Source organism: Neopsephotus bourkii, unplaced genomic scaffold, assembly GCF_033783945.1.
Source record: "Neopsephotus bourkii isolate Nb327-2 ecotype Australia unplaced genomic scaffold, CSIRO-AGI_Nbou_v1 NB_196, whole genome shotgun sequence".
Lineage (NCBI taxonomy): Eukaryota > Metazoa > Chordata > Aves > Psittaciformes > Psittacidae > Neopsephotus > Neopsephotus bourkii.
Genome location: NW_026900709.1, coordinates 17,652,310 through 17,671,747, shown reverse-complemented (window position 1 = coordinate 17,671,747; position 19,438 = coordinate 17,652,310). Strand labels below are relative to the sequence as shown.

The 19,438-nt window shown below is 42.5% G+C and overlaps 1 protein-coding gene across 2 annotated transcripts; it reads left to right on the top strand.

The window, feature by feature from the left end:
- The first annotated feature begins 48 nt into the window (after positions 1-48).
- On the top strand, positions 49-17,910 carry AP3M1 (adaptor related protein complex 3 subunit mu 1). 2 transcript variants are annotated; one of them, XM_061344233.1, is made up of 9 exons: positions 49-179; positions 8,528-8,803; positions 9,541-9,712; positions 11,775-11,912; positions 12,613-12,698; positions 13,065-13,198; positions 13,866-14,073; positions 15,449-15,593; positions 16,860-17,910. In XM_061344233.1, exons 2-9 carry the CDS (start codon positions 8,531-8,533, stop codon positions 16,958-16,960), a joined length of 1,257 nt encoding a protein of 418 aa, XP_061200217.1. In that variant the 5' UTR covers positions 49-179; positions 8,528-8,530; the 3' UTR covers positions 16,961-17,910. The 2 variants fall into 2 exon arrangements, 1 of the variants encoding a protein (XP_061200217.1); XR_009724024.1 differs by lacking the exon at positions 49-179 and adding an exon at positions 16,363-16,450.
- The last annotated feature ends 1,528 nt before the right edge of the window (positions 17,911-19,438 follow it).

Sequence of the window (19,438 nt, the reverse complement as noted above, 5' to 3'; positions counted from 1 at the left end):
CTCCGCTGCAGCGGGACTGGGGGTCTGCTTGTGGGGGACCCCCGTTATTCGCCGCTCTGCTCAGGCAGCGCCCCGGCCGCCCGCACCACCGCCGGGGGGCGGCCCCTCGCGCTGCCGGGCCTCGCCGCCATCTTGGCCGCTGCCCCGGGAGCGGGACGGGCAGCACTGGGCCGGGGGAGGTATGTGGGGCGCCGGGGGCCCGGGGCGCTAAGGGCAGCCTGACCGCGGGGTGTGAGCTTCTGTGCTTCGGGGTAAACGGCGGTCGCGGTGGTGGGGCGGGCCTCGGCGGCAGCCGCGAAACCCCTCCCGGGCCGGAGCAGCCTGTGCTCGGCGCCTCAGGCAGCCGCCGGCAGTTGTAGGTGGCTGGAGTCCTGCAGGGGTGACAGCCCAGTCGGTGGTGGTGATGGGACGCTGTCCCGACAGTCCGGGATTTACCGGTTTACCTGCGTTCGTTCCCGTTGTTCGGTGTCCGTTTACACACAGAATCAGTCCGTTGTTTTAATAAACCCTTGTTCTCCGGGCGCAGATGCCTGTGCAGAATAGCGCTGTGTGTGCTGAGCCGAGGGTGCGCAGGACCTCGGCTGCCCCTGCTTTTACCTCTCCTAGGAGCGGGGTCCTAATCCCGGGGGGCTGCATGGGGTGTTCTCTGAAGTAATGATAAGGAAGGATTATGCACAGGGTGGTGATTTAGGTCAGTTTTTACGGGAGGTAGCCCGGGGCCTGCAGGAGGGATGATGCAGGAACTGCTGTTCCAAGTCTACCTGCAAAACCTGCAGCAAAGCCACACCAGGAGGGGTAGGTAGCACCCAGCTCTCCTCAATCTTCCTTAGCAGCATTGCTGCAAACGTGGTTCCGGCCATACTGCTTTTGCTTACCTAGCAAAGGTCCCTGTGAGTGTAGGTTTGCATAATATGCGCTGGAAATTAATCCATTATCATCCGGCGCTGTGCATCGCATATCGCTTCTGCCCCGTTCACTACCTAACAGCATAACTGAGTGGAGGTTGTCTCGTTTTTCTTTTGTTTCAGTGCTAATCTACTTTGAAGTAGCAATGCATTTACTGTCCAGGTTGATGAATGACTTGTGCCCATTAGATGTTAATCAAACTGGAGAGATAGCTTCATCATAGCTACTGGGTAAACAACCAGGCAAAATTCGTACTTAAACAATGAAAATTAATTCATTAGAAGGCTGTGTAGGTTAGGAAAAGCTATTTTGCAAGAAAAGCACAAGCAAATTAAATTACTCATGCAAGAGGTAAAATGATGGAAGAAATGTTTTGCAAAAAACCCGACTATGCCACTATCAGAATGATTCAGCTGGCAATTCCCAGCAGCTGTAAGTTGTACATAGGTTCTCATTTATGGAGGAAAAAAACACCAAACCAGACATCTGAACAGTATTTCACTGTAAATGCCTAGAAATTAATCTGTGGTGTGTTGGGTGCTAACTCAAAGACACAAGCAAACCTGGGTTTATAAAATAATAATAATGGGACAAGCATATTCTTTCCCATCTGAGCACACATACCTGAAAATTCCTTGCAGATAGCAAATTAAACATTAAGACCACTCCACACCCTCTAGTGCTTAATTTTGCTGTCCTTATCCTGAAATGAAGTTTCCTGTTGTGTAAAATAGCTATGCACCAGCCAAATGCCAGTTACCCTTTCAAACAAAGCTCTTCTTACAAGCAGTTCTGCATTAAGAATCTTAAACAGAAACCTTGTCATAAGGATTCATGAAAGGGAAATTGAAGCCCTTGAAGAGGTAGAGAGGTCTGAACAGCACGGTGACAAGTGGCAGCTGTACTTCATGACTGTAATAATGGGAAGAAACCAAATTAAACCTTTTTAAAAGGTTAAGTTCCTTCCTCTTAGTTCTCTTTTATTTTTTCACCCAACTTAGAGTTTCCCATATAACTTTCAAAACTTAGTTCATATACAGAAAATGACATCTTTTATGCTCATTAAACATAGCGCATGAGAGGCTGCTTTTGTAACAGGAACTTCTAGGTATTTGGGACACTGATTTTGTTAATGTAAGATGGAATAATTGAAGAGTGCTGCTTAGCTGTTGTCTCGTGGAAGAGAAGGGGGTAAAAAATGGTTAGATGCCTAATTGTGGCAGAGTGCATGCACATTAGTAAGAACTGTCATTCACAGCAGGGGTCCAGTGGTACTTGCTGGTATTTCTGTAGTGCATGATCTGGTATTTCAGTAGTGCATGATCTGGTATTTCAGTAGTGCATGGCTCTTTGGCTCGGTGCTTGTCCTTTCTGGAACCTTGAGTGCCTCTTAAAATAGAGCTGGTAGCACTGTCGCTCTCGCCTCTGTACTTACTGGAGCACTATGGAAAACGTCTTCCCAAAGAACCACTGAGATGAACTTTTATATCCTATGATCACATCCTGCTGTCTTGGTCATTAAGATTTCTGGTTTGGCTGGAATATGAGCCTAATTAGCAGCCTGTATCTGAAAATCCCGTTGATAGTTAACAGTAAATGTGTGACAAGATACGTTACCTATGTCCATTTGATCTTCTCTGTCTGTTCGTTACTACTTTCAGAGAGGAAATGTCTTAAATGGCTGAAATGTCATAAGTCCTGAAGCAGCCGATTCAGATGGAAATTGTGTTAGAAATGTTCCATTTTCATATAGAAATGTAGTTTTAGCAATGAATTTTTGATTGTTTCCACAGAGGTTTTGGGGGGCTTATGTTTTTGGTGTTTTTTTTTTTTTTTAAATAAGAAATTCTTGCTTTTTCAGCTTCTACAGTGAAGTTTTCTGTTCTTTTAGGACCCAAGGGGAACTGCAGTTTTTCAGGATGTAAGATTGTTCTCTTGGCAAGAGATGGAATTATCTTGCCAGCAATTAGAAGATTTATAGTGGAGCTAAATTGAACAGAGGCTCCATGCACATGTATTATTGGAAAGTTCATCAGTCAGTAGATGAAATGCCGCACAGATTCTTATGCAGGCTGTGATTGCTATTGGTAAAAGCATGGAGGAAGTTTGAAATTCTGTTACGGATACCAAACACTGATTTAGGATTACTTCAGAGTATTCTCAAAGGACTACTTCCTTTTAAAAACAATTCCAGAAACTTACTATCAGTGTTTTAAATTAGAGCAAAGATAAATAAATGTATACCGAGCATCTGGGAAGCCAAATGTTTAGTCTTTAATAGGGGTGATCTTGCTGGTAAAATATACATCTGAGTAATCGTACAGAAACAAGCACTTCATTGTGTTAAGTTAGACAGTTAGAGCTGATTTGATGATGGGAGTTTTGCTTTACTATAGAGAGAAACACCAGGCAGTTCTTAAGAAGGGTTGCAAAAATGTTTTTACTTTAATATGCAGATGCCTAAGCCTTGGGCATTGTATAAGTAAAAAGATTAATGACACTTAAGCAGCAGCAGTAAGATATGTTAGCAATTATAGGAGCCTTAAAAAACTGAAATCACAGAACATTCCATTTTAGTAAGATCTGAGACTTCCAGGTATATCAGTTTGAATCACAGCTGCTCATGTTGTGTCAAGTTAAGTTCATGTTCAGAGCTTTCTTTTCATCAGGTTTGCTGTTTTAAAAGCTGGTGAGTGGGGCTGGGGTGGTGGGGAGGAGAGGTTTTGCCACAGCTGTGGAACATTTGTGACACATCTTGATTTTATAGGAAAAAGCTAAACTACCGACCAGCTGCTTGTGACAAAAATACTAACTTCAAAATAGAGCTGCCTATTTTAGCTTCTTTGTTTCTCCAGATTACTTTAAGCATTTGGTTACTTTCCATTTGCTTGTCACTAGAAGTTCATTTCCACAAATACATAACAGAGGCTCAGACAATCCATCCCCACTAATCTTTCCACCCTTCAGAGAAGCTATGCCAAATGCAGGGAACATGGGAATCTGTGGAATACTTTCCCAGTGATGGTCCCATCTTGAGCCATTTTCAGTCATTACTACATGCTCTAAAGGGCATTGCAGAGGTCAGTGATAAATTCCTCACTTCCTGGTTTTCAGAGCTTTGTCTAACTCAGCTCAGTGTTGTGGAAAAGCAGCTGCTAACAGTATTTCTGCATTAATTACATTTCAGAGTACTTAATTGTAGCTAAGGACAAGCATGTGCAATCAAGTCTTTTTCCCATGCTCACAGCTTCTCCCTCTTGCCAGTGAGCTCTGCTTTTGTCTTGTGAGCCTGCTATGACTTCAGTCCAGATGTTTCTGTGCCAAGAGACTGAGAAAATAGTAACACTGCAAAATCCCAACTTAATCAACAGAAAAGATACAGGCTTGGAAAGAGCATATTGAAGGCGCCTTAGTTAAAATATTTAGTTCTTCTGTGAAGACTTCATATTCTGGTAGGACAGAAGTGACTGCAAAGAATGATGTGGAATTTTGTGTGTCAGATGGGAAGTCTGAGAAGCTGCAAAACCTCTACCGGCCTCCTTGTTGGTGCAGTGCCTGTAAGATGCCTTTCAGTCAGGCAATAATATGGAAGGCTGTCAGCCTACTGAAAATGAGCTTGAATGGCTTTCTTCTTCTTGAATGGCTTTCTTAGGTCTAAAAGCAGAGTGGGAGGCAAACATATCCTTTTGAAATAGTCTTACAAGCACACCATGGAGTGGTTTTATGCTGCTATCTCAAAGCAGTGTATGTATGCTGCACAGGTACTCTCACGGTTCTTACAGTTTGGTGGTGTGCTTCTGCTACTGTTTTCTTAAACTTACAGTCTTTGATTCAAGACCTTTACCCTCAAAGTGCTGCATCTCGTAACGTGCTTTGCTGTTGGCCACGAGTATTGGCTTGACTGTTGGTGTGAGGAATCTGACTGTTACTAGATTGAATTGTTGTGTTCAGCATTTTTTAATCTTTGTTTTTCTTTGCATATCTAATGTTCTGGTGAGATAGAGAGTACTGAGAAATGAATTCAGGGATGTCTACATGTCTGAAGTGAAATCTGGCACTAAAAAAGAGTAGCAGGGAAATCTTCAGTATTGGGAGCATTGTGAGTTATTTTTGTTAAATAAAAGCTTACGTAAGATATTTTTGTAGCAGTACCAGTTGTAAGATATCCAACTTGAAATCCATCTTTAATTGACTGGTGCCGGTTGCTTGACACTGTGTGGGATAAGTGAAATTACTTAGTCGTGCATATAACAGACTGATGTTCTCACTGCTGTAAGAGCTTCTTTATCATAGCACTGGGAAGCAAACAGAGCTGCCCACTGACTGATGAGGCAGCGCTTGTGTACTCTGTACTTCAGCTGCAAGCAGAGCACTTCAGTTTTCCAGAGCACATCGAATTAGCAGCAAAGTAGTGTACTGCTAAAACTTGAGAAAAAGGAGTATGTGAGGGGGTTTGAAGGGAACTCTTAATGCTAGAAGCAGAATAAAGCTGGAATCTGCTAAGCATGGTCTCCTGGATCAGCATGCTACTCCAGTTGACCATGAGGCCAGTTGTATGAACACAGTGGGTAACTGGGCAGCTTGGGGCAGGTGAGTAAATAGGGGCAGTGGTCTAGTGCTGCTTCCCTTTCTGGCTACCCATGTCCTCTGTCGACTGCATAACAAGTCATAGGCTTATATCCGAAGTGCAGCTGTGGCAAAGAAGAGGCCTGGCTAACACAGCCATTTGTGCACAAAGAGCTTGCAGTGTGCACGGTAGAATGAAGTGGCTGTGTTCAGGTATTATATTAGCCTCCTGCATGGCTGTGCTTGTTAAAAGTATATTATGACAAGTGCAATAATTTCTGATTGGTAAAATCTGCATGAGCATTAACAGCAGGACAACTGTGGGGGCTTAAAAACACTGTCACATGTATCCGTTAGAGTATCATTGGAAGCTGCCTGCAGGCTGGCATAGCTTCTCCACAGTGGGCTGTATATCAGGTCCTTTGGAAACAAACTCTTACTGGTATTGATTGTACTGAAACCCTCCTGTGCAGCGTTGTATGCATTTACTAGGGATTTAGTCTTGTATTCGTTAACAGATATGCTATTGTACCTGTGTTAAAATATACAGAGAACTATTCTAAGCTGTATAGCTGATCACCTTCATATGTTTGGGCTGTCTTGGTGTGGAACAATACTGACATTCAGTGGTTGATTATACTTGCCGCCGTGGTGTGACTATCCAGGAGATTTTGGAGGGTTTTACTGTTCAGCATTGGCTAAATTCAGAACTTAGTAGTTGAACTGGATTAAAGCAATTGTGTCAAGGCTCCTTTACAAGAATACTGTGCTCACAGTATTGAAATTGTCCAATTTTTAGCATACTAAATTGGAGATTAATTTGGTTTGGCAGAGATACAGTAGAAACACGCAATGACATTTTGTAGCTTTGTTTCTTTTCCCACTCTTAAACAAATTAGCAATCAGTTTCCAAAAGAACTTCCTCTTATACGCCATATATCTTAGTTGGATTTTTCTGTCTACATTTTGACTATTGGTGGTCTTGTGTCTACCACCAAAGGCAGTGTGTATCTTCCTTAGCAGGAAGTATCTTAATACCTGGCAAGGCCCCAGTGAAGATGACCACATTACTGTCATGAACATGAGGGAGTTTAGAATTTGAAAAGCTGGATCTTGGCCCCCTTCCCACATCTGCTGTCTAGGTGTAGGGAAATAGCGTAGTAACTACCTTCTTTAGCAGTCGTTTTTCACCTTCTGTGGTGTGCTTTGGAAGACATACTTTGGTTTTGTCAAGATCTGCAGGGCCAGATCACTTTTCAGTGTTACAGGTGTGTTGGGAGGTCAGCCTAGTACTCTGGGCAGTTCAGATTCAGGCACAGCAACAAGAGCTCACTCTGGATGGAGCTAAGCCCTTATTCCAGTGTTTTGGAATGAGGCTTTACAGTTTATACAGCGTTTGGACTTCTTAAAATCTCCGTGCAGCTGGGCCATTTACATTTAGATGCTTCTGTGCCATCTTAATATTTGTGTGCCAGAGTTAACATTAGCAAAGGAGCAGATTTTGTCTGCATTTTATGGCATGATCATGGCCAAACATCCTAAGATTAATGAAAACTATGATAGGTTTTTGGTAGATGCATTTGGCTTCTCTTGGACATGCGGAGTTGATGGTAGTCTTCTTCTTTCAAAGTGGGATGCCCAGTAACTGGTCTCTTCCCAATCATGTTTGAATTCCTCCAAAGGCTAAGTAAACTTCAGGGTATCTTTGTTGCTGTCATCTGCCCATTTCTACCAACTCCTGTGCACCAGCTGTAGCACTGCCTCACAATGGAATAACTTTTCTCAGGAAGCTCATCTGACCAGAAGCTCCTTTTTCTGCATCAATTTATGACTGGTGTGGTTTCCTAATATAGGTAATTGAGGAGACACAGACCTGCTCAGATGATACCTGGAAAGACAAAGGGTTGAATAGCCAGTCACAGGGGCAGCTTCTTCAACTACAGAATGAATTTATGCAGAATATAAGTACCAGAGTATTTTCACCTTGAGGAGCCAGTGCTCAGGTTGCAATTTGTTTGGTTTGTGTTCTAAGCCTGAGTTTAAACTTATTTTTGCCAGAGGATGGTTATTCAGCGGGTCAGCCAAAGCATTATATCTGTCTCATGGAAAGGCTAAAGAGAGCAGCTGAAGTCTGATGGCATTTGTCTCTTCTGTAGAAATGGAGAAAATATTCACTTCATATGAATCAACAATGCAGTTCACATACTGTCCCATTGGAAGTTGAGAAATAGACTGGGAATTAGTTTAAAAAAAAGGCAGTTAAGCTTCTTGTCCCATGAATAAGTGGCTGAGGCATGGTATTTGTAAATCTTTAAAGATATAAAAGAAAACAGTTACATTCCTTATCTGTAGTTCATACTCCTTTTTTTCCATGAGTAAGTTGTGTAAAACATTTTATGTAAACATATTTTATGTGTGTCCAGCACATTTGAGGCAGTTCTGTTCATTAAATCACATTTAAATTCCTAGGTTTGTGTACTTGTAATGAATTCCAACCTTTTATCCAAGTGCAACTTGGCATAGATCGTAAGTAAAAGACTAATCAGCCAGCAAACGAAAGCCACTTTTCTAGTTCAGTAGCTGAAAGCTGACAAGCTAAAGAGCCGTATCTTTAAAGTAGTGCAATTCTTAGTTATGTGTGTCAGTGTTACGCAAAGTCCTCCTGCCATGGGAAACTTTATATATGTGATATAGGAAGCTATCTATACGTTACCCTTACACATTGCCAAGCATGTTTAAGTGAGTGCCAATTCATGAGAGTCAGCTTTTCTTTAAGAAATAAATTACAAATTATAAACAGGGCTGAAAGTGGAAATCCAGGGTGCTGGCTTCTTGCATAGTTTGTTGTACGTTAGTGACTTGATCCACTGTGAAATGTTTTGTGGTGGAACATTCCTCTAAGTAAAGAAAAGCAGCAAAGCAAACCTTTTTCTTAAATTCACAATGCATGTTAATTAACAATAGCTGGTGTAAGAAGGGGAATCTGGGAGAAGAAATGATGTCAATCCTCATATCCTTTTGTTTATTTTAACTTCTTTGAATGTGTTTCCAACAGAAAATGATCCACAGCCTGTTTCTTATAAACTGTTCTGGTGATATATTCTTGGAGAAGCACTGGAAGAGCGTTGTGAGCCAATCTGTGTGTGATTATTTCTTTGAAGCTCAGGAGAAAGCAATCGATGTTGAGAATGTGCCTCCTGTCATTTCAACGCCACATCACTACCTCATCAGCATCTATAGGGATAAAATCTTCTTTGTGTCTGTCATACAGACAGAAGTGCCACCACTCTTTGTAATTGAATTTCTGCACCGAGTAGCAGATACTTTCCAGGTTTGTCACCATTAATTTCAAAATTTAAATGATTCCAAGGGAAGTTTTGTCTAAACTACTTTTAAAGAAAACTAATAAACCCCCTGTCAGTGAGTTTCCCCTTTGCAATTTTTAAGTCAGGTTTTGACTGGTTTGCAGAGTAGAAAGGAAAAGTTCTGTTTTGTGTATTCATTTGATTTACAGTTTATCAGTGCACATGCACTAAAACCCAAATCCCACTTTGTGTTCCTTCTGTAAGCTTTTGTACTGTTCATGTTATATGTATGAAAAGGAGCATGCAGTCATGAAGCACTCTGGAGGGAGGAAAGAGCTGCAAAGCCTGAGTCAATTTTTTAGCCTATTTCACAAATAGTCTAAATGAAGGAACCTCTGTGAAGACTGAGCATTGCCAAAAGATAGCCTCCTTATTTTGCAACTGTCTTCTAACTGAAGATGTGTTAAAGTTCACAAGTGGGAGAACCTTTGGTACATAGATACTAGTAAAACAGATTACAATCATTTCACTGTCCACACTGTCTTTATTTCTAGTTAGATAATAAACATAACCTTAACGTATGATGCCATCAGACTATAGAAGTAGTTAGTTTAGGCACTAAAATGCCGTGATAAGTTGGAGGGTTTCTGTAAATAAAAAAACCCAAACCAAAAACCAACTAAAAAATATCCCCAAAGAAACTTCTCTAAAGCATCTTAACAGGAATAAAAATCCTCTCCTTTGTAATCTCTGATTTGCTCAGGATTACTTCGGCGAATGTTCTGAGACTGCAATTAAGGACAATGTAGTTATTGTGTATGAACTTCTAGAAGAAATGTTGGACAATGGCTTTCCGCTGGCGACAGAATCTAACATACTGAAGGAGCTGATTAAGCCTCCCACAATTTTGCGCTCCGTTGTCAACTCCATCACAGGTATGAAAATAAATCATTTTCAGTGGTAACTGGCTAAAATCAAATCCCATCATATCTCATGGCTGAAAAATAATACCATATTGGTGTGAATCTTTTAAGGGAGGCCACTGTCCACCACTGCTCACAGTAAAGAGTTGAGTAAAACCAACTTCCTCTTTATTTGGAGTTTATGCCTGGCACCTTTGATATCCTTGCACTGTCTGGTCCAGCCACAGCTGCCTAAGTCCCTCAGCAATACCAGTTCCCAGCACAGGCAGCACATACTGGAGACAGGTGCTCTGGGATTGGCACAGAGCTAGCCCCAAGCCTTGAATAACTGAAGGGCATTGGAGAAGGTTACATATTTTATAAGAAATATTATAGAAAGGTATATAAGAGGTATCTAATAAATCCTTGGTGGCTGGGAACAGATAGCATAAAGGGAAGCAAATCCCGTGTCCTCAGCCTCCTCCCTGTCCCCATCCCATCAGCATTCAACAAGTTTGGAGTTGTTTTCGGGCTGTTGGAAATGGGTATGTCCTGCACTGACAGGGCCAAATGTCGGTCAGCTGAGCTGGTGGAGTCTGCATGTCTGGCAGGCGGGTGCAAGGGCAGTAAGCCATGAGGTGTCTCTTGGGGTCAAAGATACGCATGATGTTTGCCTGCACATTGTGTTAGAGAACGGTGGGTGGGCTGCAGGGCCACACAGAGGTAGTGCTTGGAGGTGCTAGTCTTTGAGATAGCACATGCAGGTTGGTATGAAAGCTTTCTCACCTGTGTGGCCCAGCAGCTGAGCCTGTGCAGTGCCGCTGCACCCTGTGAGGCTGCAGAGGAACAGGCACAGAAACAGCAACTTCTCCCCTTCAGACACACAGTGGGAGTGAGGAAAGGGTTGCAACTCCTCCCCCATGAGTTACAGCACCAGGGTGGACTTTAGGCAAGGGTTTTTCTGTGTGAGTTTCGAAAGAATTAACGCATCTGTTTTCTGCTTGTTAAGAAAGGGCCTTCCCCGGCAGGTTGTGCAGAGATGATAACTGTTGGCTGCCAGACTCTAAATGAAGCTGCATGACACACTGCCACATTCGTTGTGCTGAAGGGCAAAAGCAAACAGGAGCTGTGGCCCTGTTCTGAGAGCTAGTTCTAGCAGAGGGAGTTGTTTCCACTATACTGGGATTCCAAGATCGCAAAGCCCCAGAAGTGATGGGTTTTTTTTCTCTTCATTTTTAAATAAGAACCAGTTTACTTCAGGTAGTTCAGGAGGCCCTTTTCTCACACTGGATATTATTAAGAACCAGGAGCCAAAGGTTCAGACAGCAAGACAGGCAGGGGCAGTGCCATCACTGTTAAGGAACTGTCATGGTTTAAGCCAAGCTGGTAACTCAGAGCCACAGCACTGCACCAGCTACTAAGAAGGAGAAAAATGACTGCTACTGCTGAACCTGGGACAGGAGCCCAGAAGTTGAGCCAACAGGTCAGGGTCACGATTAAGTAACAGGGTCACCTACAGCTCAGTGATTGCCAGGACACACTGTCCCACTGAGACAGGTCAAGCCTGTGGGCCAGGGTCTGGATCAATGTGGCACGTGGTCAAGTGTAGACGTGGCAGTCATATTGCTAGGAGGTAGCTCAGATGCGTACCAGGGGTGAGAGCCTCCGCTTAACAACAAGCAAAAGAGGTGGAAGCCCTCCCTAAGGCTTCTTCCAGGTCTTCATAACAAACCCTATCAGTAAATCAGCCCTGAAGGCAGACAGTTAAAACTTTTAGGACAAAGGGGAAGCAGAATGCTTAAGACCTTCAGAAGGAGCTGTAATGTCCTGTAGTGATGAAATCCTTCCCAGTATCTAGCCCCGTACCTACTCCCACTCAAAGCACCTGCTATCTTGAGCCTTGTATTTTGCTGTGCAACCACAAGTCTGGACACATGCTTAAAGTGCATTCATGTCACCTCATGAATGAAATTTAGTGGTCCAGGCTCTAGTCTGGAGTTCCTGGAGGCAAATCTTGCTTTGATTCTTAATTTTGGCAGTTGAAACATCTCTCTTGTACTTAGTTACTGATTTTGAGGTTTTTTTCATTTTTAAGGCAGTAGTAATGTAGGTGACACGCTTCCCACTGGACAGTTGTCCAATATTCCTTGGCGCAGAGCAGGAGTAAAATACACAAACAATGAAGCCTATTTTGATGTCGTTGAAGAAATTGATGCAATTATAGACAAATCAGGTAAGATGCCTTACAAAATCATTATTGTTTGTTCAATGTATTTATATTTAGCTGCTGATGTTTAGAGAGATTACAGTCCAAAGGCTTTTTGATGTGTGTTTTATAGACATGAATCCATATCTTAAATAGAAATACACAATTTTAAATGATACACCTCAACTTCTTCAGCTCATCTCAAACCAGCAGTATGCTCTAGGCTGATTCAGGAACATGCACAAGGAATAGTCTGTAGTTAGATGGGTTTGGTTTATATATTGATTCTCTCTCAAGAGATACGAATGGAAAAAATAGTTGAAGTTTTAAATGTGATGAGAAAATGATCTTTCCATTGTTCCTGCACCACTACACAACTTGCTAGTTTTCTGGAGACGGGATAGGGATGAAAGATTCAGAGTTTGCATATGCTGAAATTCTTATTTGCTATTGCTAGCAGCCAGTTCAAGCACATATAGTACAAGTCCTGTGTAACAGCTGGCACAAGTATCATTAGCTGATTTGAGACAAGTTGTTTGCTCTGGCTCGTGTAGGTTAGCAAGCTGCCCAGGCCACAGGTAACTGCAGTGACCTTTCCTATCTGTGCTTGGCATGTTCTTCAGTGTTGTGCAAATGTCATCTCTGCCCTCTAGCTGCGCTCACAACGGTTGTTAGGCCTTTCATAATAATGTTAAGTCAACTGTCTTCTTTTTTTTTTCCCCTTCAGGTTCTACAGTCTTTGCAGAAATCCAAGGTGTTATTGATTCATGTATTAAGCTCTCAGGAATGCCAGATCTTTCTCTTTCTTTCATGGTAAATAAATCCTGAGCCATTAGAATTCCAATATATATGCTAAATATATCATAGTGATCAGAGTTAAACAATTTTAAGAGTCCAATCGCTACTTTGTGTGTCACACATTAAAAAAAGTAAGTTTTGCATTGTATTGTGAAGTTGCTGCATTGCTCAGTAGTTGGAATGGCTTTCCTCTGTACATAAACCTACACTCACAGGAGGAGCTCCAGTTGAGACCAGGAATCCATCTAGCTCAGTAACGTGTCTCAGAAAATAGCTAGGCATGGTAGAGTCTAAGAAATGGGAATTGTGTGGAGTTCAGTAGCTAGTTCAAACTGCTGGTACCTGATGAGATTTCACTTACCACTCTGCCACTGCTTACAGAACCCACGGCTGCTGGATGACGTCAGCTTCCATCCGTGCATTCGGTTCAAACGCTGGGAGTCTGAGAGAGTCCTTTCGTTTATTCCTCCCGATGGGAATTTCAGATTGATCTCCTACCGTGTCAGTTCACAGAAGTACGTTTCTACACACTGGTTCTTCAGAACACCAGCTACCACTTTCCATCTGAGGAACTGCAGACTTCTCCTTGTCATGGGGGGAGTTTGCATTGTTGCTACAACACATGGTGTTGGGTTTTGTCTCATCTGTGGCTCTGTCCCTGCTAAAACAAGAAAACAATTTTTCAGTGAGCTGCTGATACTCAGCAATCATTTCTCAGTGGGATAAGCCACATGATAGTAATACAAGGTAGTTAGTTCCTGGTAATTGTTGCTGCCTAGATGCTGCGTTTCTAAGTCTCTGTATACATAGAGGATTCTGGTCTTCATAAAAAGGGTAAAGCAAAAAGTCTAAACTGCAGATATCTGCAGGCTGTCAGATTTGACTGGTGGCTGTTCTGACAGTTGCCTCACTGAGATTACTTAAAAAAATAGACAGATGGAGGGATAGAGATTAGGACACTGATTAAGAATAAAATCTTTGTTTCCCTGTGATTCTCTGCTAATAAAATCACTTCATCTGAAGTGATGTTGAAGAGCCGAATACCATTTTTCACTTTTGAAACAAACTGGTTCTAACTTCAATACCTGCCAGAAGCACAGGAACTGTTTATGAGGAAGAGCTATTTTTTAATCGAGCAGAGAAGTAGCCAAGATGCATTCAGCTACTCTTTTCTCTTTTCAGCTTGGTGGCAATTCCTGTGTATGTGAAACACATGATCAGTTTTAAGGAAAACAGTTCTTCAGGAAGATTTGATGTTACCATTGGACCAAAACAGAATATGGGGAAAACAGTAGAAAGTGTTGTCATGACGGTTCACATGCCAAAGGCCATACTTAATATGAACCTTACTGCTACACAAGGCAACTATACATTTGACCCAGTTACTAAGGTAAGCCTCAAGTTGTTATTTAAGTATGTAAGGTGACATTAGAACAAGCCATATGTACTGCAGAGTGCTGGAGAAGCCTTCCACACTTGGCAGAAAACTCTCCCTTCAGCGTATGTTTTAAGAATTAAATTCTTGTCTTGAAAATTTACTTTTTCAAACTTAGATACACACCAGCTGTGATTTCTGGTTTTATCAGTCTCCCTTTACTTCCCCTCTCCCTTCCTCTCTTTTCCTCTGCCTCTTCAGTCCCTGAATATTTTCCTTTAATGGATGCAGCAGCATTTTGCTGGTGGTTTCAGCTATGGTATATTCTGCAATCCATGTTCTTTAAAACAAGCTTAGCTGGAGAAAATGCAGTAGAATTGAAAACAGGTAGCCAGAAAAACAGGGAGCAGGAGATAAGAAACAACTTCCAAAAGATCTGCCTGAGGACACACTGGAAGGGAACAAAGGGTCTGAAATACCGTGTCTTGGGATTCCTGCTTTCTTGCCTCTGAGCTGGGGTTTGAGCCCTAAATGTCCTAAGGCGCCTGAATCTTTTTAGTACCCAGGAACCATTTTGCTGAAATGCAGCCTGAGCCAAACCATTCTGCTGGCTCTGACACCCTGCTCTGAGCTTTGGAATATCTCAGTAAGCAACTGATCTGAATTGTGGGAACTCTCCACATCTTGTTTCTGAAAGAACAGACCTTGATCTTTTGAAAATGAAACCACAAAACAAACACCCACACTTGAAGCCTCCTTTCCTCACTGCAGAAATAAAGCATACTGTGCTTTTTAGAGCTGGGATAACTAGGTGGATTGTAACTGCTAAAGTTTGTAGAAGTAGAGAGAACTGAGGGGTTTCAGCATTTATTGACAATTTTCAGTTTATGATAAGAACAAAAACAACCTCTTGTGGATGAGTAAAGGGGCAACTTGGTTCTGTGCGTCTTTAAAGTGTTAAGAACCAGTGGAAACCAGTGACCTTTATGGAAGTTACTGTAACTTAAACATCTTCCTTTGCCAAGCACCTTGCTCTTGTCCTCCTCATTCTCATGTTCATAAAGTTCCTGTGACCTTTGTGCTGATTCCTCTCCTTGTCGCATGGATCTAGATGACCCACAGTCAGGCAACAGAAACAATCACTGCTAGTAAGGGAGCAAGATGTATGAAGTGCTAAGGAACACTCAGAGGGCAAAAGAAATGTTGGGGAAGAAAAGTCGCCACACCTGCGGGAGCCCTGGCCATGCCAGCTCTCAGCTAGTGCAGTACTTCTCCGGGCTACCAGGCTGCTTTCTGTACCCAGCCTGCAAACCAAAATCTTGCTGTGAACTTGACCTCAGTAGGTTGTTTCCTAGAAACCTACTACTACTGCTCTTTCTTTCCTGACAAGGTGTTAACGTGGGATGTTGGCAAAATTACCCCTCAGAAGCTACCAAACCTGAAGGGCCTGGTGAACCTGCAGTCTGGAGCCCCCAAGCCAGAGGAGAATCCCAGTTTAAACATCCAGTTTAAGATACAACAGCTTGCAATTTCAGGTGAGTGAGTGTGATATGCAGTCAGCAGTGATGGAATGAATGGTGGTAGGAACTGAAGTGGGAAACTTAATCTTTTAATTGGAGATGCTGATCTGGAGTCAGCTTACCAAAACAGGAAAGTCTGATTTACCCAAACCTGACAGATTTGCTGGAAGACTCCCTTGCTGGGAATAGTGAATTCCCAATTGTTTTACTCAAGAAAGACTGTGAAAAGTGTACAGAAGAATGGACTTTTCTTTGTTGACTTGTGCACTAAACATGCAGATTCATCCTTTTAGTGAAGAGTGAGGGATGATGATTTAGCGTGCTGCCCTTGACTAGCTTTAGCCTTGTGTCTCTAAAGGTCTTTCCAGCAGTCAAAAAACTCCATTAATTTTAAAGAATGCCCTTCTTATTCTTTCCCCCTGGAGCTGGTTAGGTTTTCATCTTAAAAACAATCTGCAAGTAAAATCAGAATGAAGTACATAGGGCTAGTGCAAAAGTAAATTTAAGGCAAGCAAGGCCTCAGTCTGCAAACAGTTAAATCACGCTAGTGGAAAATGCTTCTGCAAGCAAGCTTTGCAGGATTAACACCCTACTAGAGGAAAGGCTCATGCCTGGAAAGAAAGAGGATGGCTGAAGGTGGTAGATGAGAATTGCTGATAGTACACATAGTTCCTGTCTAGGTAGGTACTAGCCTGTGGTCTTTTTGCTTCTGGACTACGCTGAGTAACAGTCCTTCTGCAAGAACAGAATCCTGCAGCTTCCTCTTAAACTTGTGACCCTCTAGTTTAAATCTAGCAAAACATAGTGGATTGATGGCTGGATGCCAGAGATACAGACCTATGAGAACACAGGGGACAACCTTAAACCATTAGGTAATTAATAGTTGCTGGCTTTCCTCAGTGACTATTAGCAGAAGGATTGCTGATCCTTGCAGTTACGGTTTAGGGTGAGAAGATTTCTGAAACTTGTCCTTTGCTTCATCTACATTATTGGAACTGAGTGCAGCGTACAGGAGCAGTGCAAGATGAGACCCACTTGATCCCTTCAAAGGAGGATATCGGCTCATGGAACAGAACACAAAAAAGTTGTTGCCCTGCCAGGGCAGCTACCAGGAGGTGACAGGGATGGTTTTTGCCTTTTCAAACCAGATGTATTTGTGAAAGGAAGGAAATGAGCTTCCTACCTGATCTGACATGCTTCAAGAAAGCAGGACTGATAAACAGACTGACATGATTTCTCACATTCTGCTTTTAACTTCATGCTTGTTTTTATCTTTTTCAGGACTGAAAGTGAATCGCCTAGACATGTATGGAGAGAAATACAAGCCTTTTAAAGGTGTCAAATATATTACAAAAGCAGGAAAATTCCAAGTGAGGACATGAAAAGCTGCTCAACTTCCAAGAGGAAATTCCCCTTAAAAAAAAGGAAAATTCACTGCTTAGTGACTTACTTTGCTATTAATTAGGTGCCAATTAATTAATAGGCACTGATTAGTTTGGGATCAAAGCATTTGTGCACAGCAGCTCTTAAAATGAAAGCATAGCTTAGTTTTTCTTAATATGGCTTTAAATTAAGGTCCTTTTTTTCTAATACACCTTCACTCTTTTTTTACTGAATTGTTGTTCTGGTGAATAGTTTGGTGTAGGTGATCCACAAAATGCCACAGACACTACACTGCCAGTCAGATACCAAAGCCCAGAGGTCAAGCACATTCTGAAGGCCAGACAGGTCACCGGAGAAGTCTTGTGGTGGCACATTTTGCTGCTGCAGCCACCTGCAGAGAGAGCTCAGCTGTTCTCACAGCCAGCTGCGAGCTGGCAACCCACAAAGCATCATGTAACCCCTTCAGAAACAGAGCAGCAGCGAGAGGGGCAAGGGTCCCCGGCAGGGGCCTAGGATGTAGCAAGTGTCACTCCTGAGAAAGAGCTTCTGATGAAGAGAAAAATAACTTCCTTGTTTACAAGAAATCGCCTTTCTTAAGAAGCATTTGCCTTAATCAGCCTCCATTTGTGCCATCTGCAGATGAGCTGATAAAAATAACATCCTGCATTAAATCTGGGAGGTGATTGTTGCTTCAGTAATCCACTTTGCCATTCAATCTCACCACCACCATCATTTTTTTAAGAATACAATTGCAGAGAGTAAGATCTATTTTTTATGTGACGCCTTTGCTTTGATGTAGATGCTCCACTTGTTCCAAGTGGATGCCACCAGATTTGTGCCATGTGTGCATTGGAGCGTAGCTTTTTAGGTAGCACAATAGAAGTGTCAAGTGTATTTAATGGTTGTGTGCTTTAATGTTAATGAAATAAAGGGAACTCTACTGCAAATACATCCTCTCTTGTGAAATGTTTGCACAATTCATGATGCTCGTAAGCAGGAGACATCTATTTAAGATAGAATTAAATGACGGCTATTTACTACTTTACTGAACTTGATCTCTGTGAAGCTATTTGAAGTTTAGAAGGGGCATTTAGGAGCACAGCAGGTAATGGAGGAGAAGGAGTGTTTAGATCATGACAAAGACAACAGTGATGAAGCAAAGCTGTCTAAACTGCCTTATACCATGAAGTTGTTATCTCTGTAAACCAGTGGGTGCCCCACAATACCTGCCAGGTTTCAAAGCACACCTTTGGGTGGGGTGGGAAACTCAAAGATTAAAGAAAGGCAGGATACTGGAGAATCTATTTCCCTGTTTGGTTTACAAAATGATCAGGTGAAAACTTTGCTTCAGATGACGAACAGGAACTCAAGTCATTCAGTAGTCAAAATGTCAAATGCTGGGACAAAAAATGATCCAGTCTGAAAAACAGGAGGGGAGCCATCTGAGCACTGTCAGCAAGCCAGTTAGGAAATAAAGGAGCATCAATTCTCCATCAGTAACTTCACTGATACCACTGGGGCAAACTTTGGCCAGACAGTCATTTTGAATTTCTGAGATAACAGCAGATCAGCACAGGTAAAACAGGACTTGTAAGAACCACACCTGTAAGAAAGCTGTGCATTTGTGTCGACACAACAGTGGGCATTGGAAGTTACCAACCTTCTAATCTGCCTTTTTGAACTGGAGAGACATCCATCAATTCAATACTCATCCTGCAGTTCTGCTCCATGTCTCAGGAAATAGGTTCATTCAGTTCCAGTAATGTTAGTGGGAGTCGTCTTTTCAGATGTAACTGATAATGTCCCAAGCTTAACTGTGAGTAAGTGGAGCTGCTCTGCATTAGCAGCCTGGAAAACCTGCGAGATCTCCTTTCACAACTGACACCACTACCGATACAGAACATAATACACTATCAAAACGGGCTGGCCTTCACACCAGCACTTCACTCGGCAAGTTGCAGGATGAGCCCTACCAACCTTCTATATCTAGGACACCAGAGGAGCACTCACAAAGCTGCTGTCTCTGGAAAAGCTTCCATGTGTATTTCACAGCACACCACTGGAAATCACCATCAGCAAGAATTACACTTACCTGCTAGGGAACTACCTTCAGCATGAGAAATGGTGGAAGTTGTGTGAGGCTTACACCTTTTGCTGGTGGCGTGCTGGTTCCTGTCAGTTCTCCAAGCACGGGAAACTCAACTGAGGAACCTGCAGAAGGGGACTGTGTCCATTCTCCCTGTTAAAGAAAGATTGCACCAGCACCTATAGGAATAGCACAGCTGAAGGAATTGGAGGGTGTTGTTACTGACAAATCCGTACTGCCAGCCCTTGATCTCCCCTTCCCTGGGTGTTCACCTCCAGGAGTGCTGCAAAGGCAACTGTCTCCCAGGTTCTCATCCTGTCTCAGACATACATTGAACTGTGTACAGCACAAACTCTGAATTTTACCTATCATTACATGCTTTCTGGCACTG

Coding starts and splice junctions, on each gene's coding strand:
- AP3M1 (XM_061344233.1), top strand. CDS start 8,531: ATGATCCACAGCCTGTTTCTTATAAACTGTTCTGGTGATATATTCTTG. Junction 11,913..12,612: donor TGCAATTATAGACAAATCAG/GTAAGATGCCTT, acceptor TTTCCCCTTCAG/GTTCTACAGTCTTTGCAGAA. Junction 14,074..15,448: donor CATTTGACCCAGTTACTAAG/GTAAGCCTCAAG, acceptor TTTCCTGACAAG/GTGTTAACGTGGGATGTTGG.